General features: G+C 29.3%; 1 protein-coding gene across 1 annotated transcript; it reads right to left on the minus strand.

Annotated features, from left to right (window-relative positions):
* Positions 1-392: 392 nt before the first annotated feature.
* Positions 393-1,630, minus strand: LOC125865578 (homeobox-leucine zipper protein ATHB-52-like). Its single transcript, XM_049545779.1, has 2 exons — positions 1,380-1,630; positions 393-985 (listed from the first exon to the last, which is right to left on the minus strand). The coding sequence occupies exons 1-2, from the start codon at positions 1,568-1,570 to the stop codon at positions 547-549; spliced, it is 630 nt and encodes a 209-aa protein (XP_049401736.1). The 5' UTR covers positions 1,571-1,630; the 3' UTR covers positions 393-546.
* Between the last annotated feature and the right edge of the window lie 416 nt (positions 1,631-2,046).

Raw genomic sequence — 2,046 nt, forward strand, 5'->3', positions numbered from 1 at the left:
AAATAATGGTTTAAGGCTATTTGTGTCCCTTCTTACAATCAACGCACAATGACAATTATCTATCTCTTCGATGCGAAAAATATCTTTCAAATTATCAACCCAACTACCATAATATCATAATGGAATGGAACAATCAAACTACTTGATCACTAATTGGTATAAACATGATTAAGTGACAAGTCATGTGCTTAAAAAACATATATTTTAAATTAAATAAACATCAAATACGAATAAATATTTTCAGTAACAACATACATATATTTTAATTTCTCATACCTAGCTATCCTTTTCCCATTTTTTCAACTCAAAATCTACATCAATCACTATGATTAACCCAAGATCAGTTTTTTTTTAATAATAAATAGTATAACACATAGGAAATATGCGCATCTAAAGTTTATATCATACCAAACAATTTAACTTTAATTACAAATTAAAGCGAATAGAACACATCAATAAACCATGATCAATTAATAAATGTGTAATGAAACACATGACATATGTCTTATATTCATCAGTTTGATGTAGACATTAGAGATACATGTATTAATTTTTCCACACCCAAAGATCTTTCCCATTTTGCCAACTCAAACTATATTTTGACCCTTCTTCTCCACCCATCAAACAAGAATAAAGCTCATCAAGTGCCAAATTAGACTCACAATTATTATTATTGTTGTTGTTAATTTTATTATTATTTACCCATGAACAACTCACATCTTCTTGAAAACTTGAACTCCCTCCTTCTTCACAATTACCACTAGAAATTGAACAAGGAATTATCCCTTGTGCTAATTCCTCTTGAACTTTAGCTTGTTTAATGGCAATTAGCATTTCATTTACCTTCTTCAACTCAATTTTTAGACGTTCATTTTCTTTCTCTATTTGCTTCTTCTCAGCTAATGTAGTGTCTAGTTTGAGTTGGAGTGTAGTATAGTCGAGCTCGAGGCTTTGATTCTTCCATCTAGCTCGTCTGTTCTGGTACCTGTTGAAGATATAATTATGTAATTTTTTTAAAAAAAAAAAAACTTCTAGATGAGACGATGTTTATTCCACTATACAAAAAAAAAATAGGAACTATTGACAAGTGTCGCGCCAAAGCCACCTTGTCCAGAAAGTCATCTGACACCTTTTTATCAGATAAGAATTTGAAGTTTATTGGCTCTAAAATTATCATCGAGCCCATATAGCTCGTTTTCATTTATTTATTGTGTTCGAAATTAAGTTCTCTTAACACAAATGCAATATCTTAGAAAAAGTTATTGAGTTCATATGGACCGCGCTAATCCCATTTAACAACAAGTTATTGAAAATAATGTTAGCTATGAGTATTTATCGATAGATTTACTATGAATTTCATAGGTATATTGAGTACTTACCAAATGGCAATTTGTCTAGGAGGAACTCCCAACTCTTTAGCAAGTTGAAGCTTTTGGTCAAGCTCAAGTTTCTTGGTTAAATCAAAACTTGCCTCTAACCTCTTGACTTGTTCTTGAGTTAGCCTCTTTTTGTTATGGTTCAATATAGATTGATGTTTATGTAGATATTGAGAATTCAAGAAATTATTCATGTTAGAAAAATGAAGAAGAGAGTTTGAAACTTGTAATATGATATTGTAATGTTATTAAGTTGTTGGATTTATACAAAAAAAGAATCACAAGTCTTTAATGCCATTGGTACCTAGCTAGATTGGTTTTGTCATTAAAATATTCTTTAGAATTGTTTAATGTTACATAGGGGAAGGTTCAAAAAAATTATGTAAAATCAAAGTTGAAATCAGAATTTTTAGTTTATAAATTCAGAAATCATAATTTTTTTTTTGGCTTATTAGTTTTGAAACGAATATATGAACTTATTGAATAGATTTCTTAAACACAAATATAGGGTTTAAACTAAGTTTACTAGGGTTTTTTCGAACTCGAATTGTCATCGTGGCTCTACCTTGATCGAGATAAAGCGGTAAATACTTTTTTATTTTTAATCAAAAATCTTAAATTTGATCTTGATTATGAAATCAGTTTTGTTAAGAAATACTTTGCCCTTCAA

The sequence above is a fragment of the Solanum stenotomum genome, chromosome 5 (assembly GCF_019186545.1).
Source record: "Solanum stenotomum isolate F172 chromosome 5, ASM1918654v1, whole genome shotgun sequence".
NCBI lineage: Eukaryota > Viridiplantae > Streptophyta > Magnoliopsida > Solanales > Solanaceae > Solanum > Solanum stenotomum.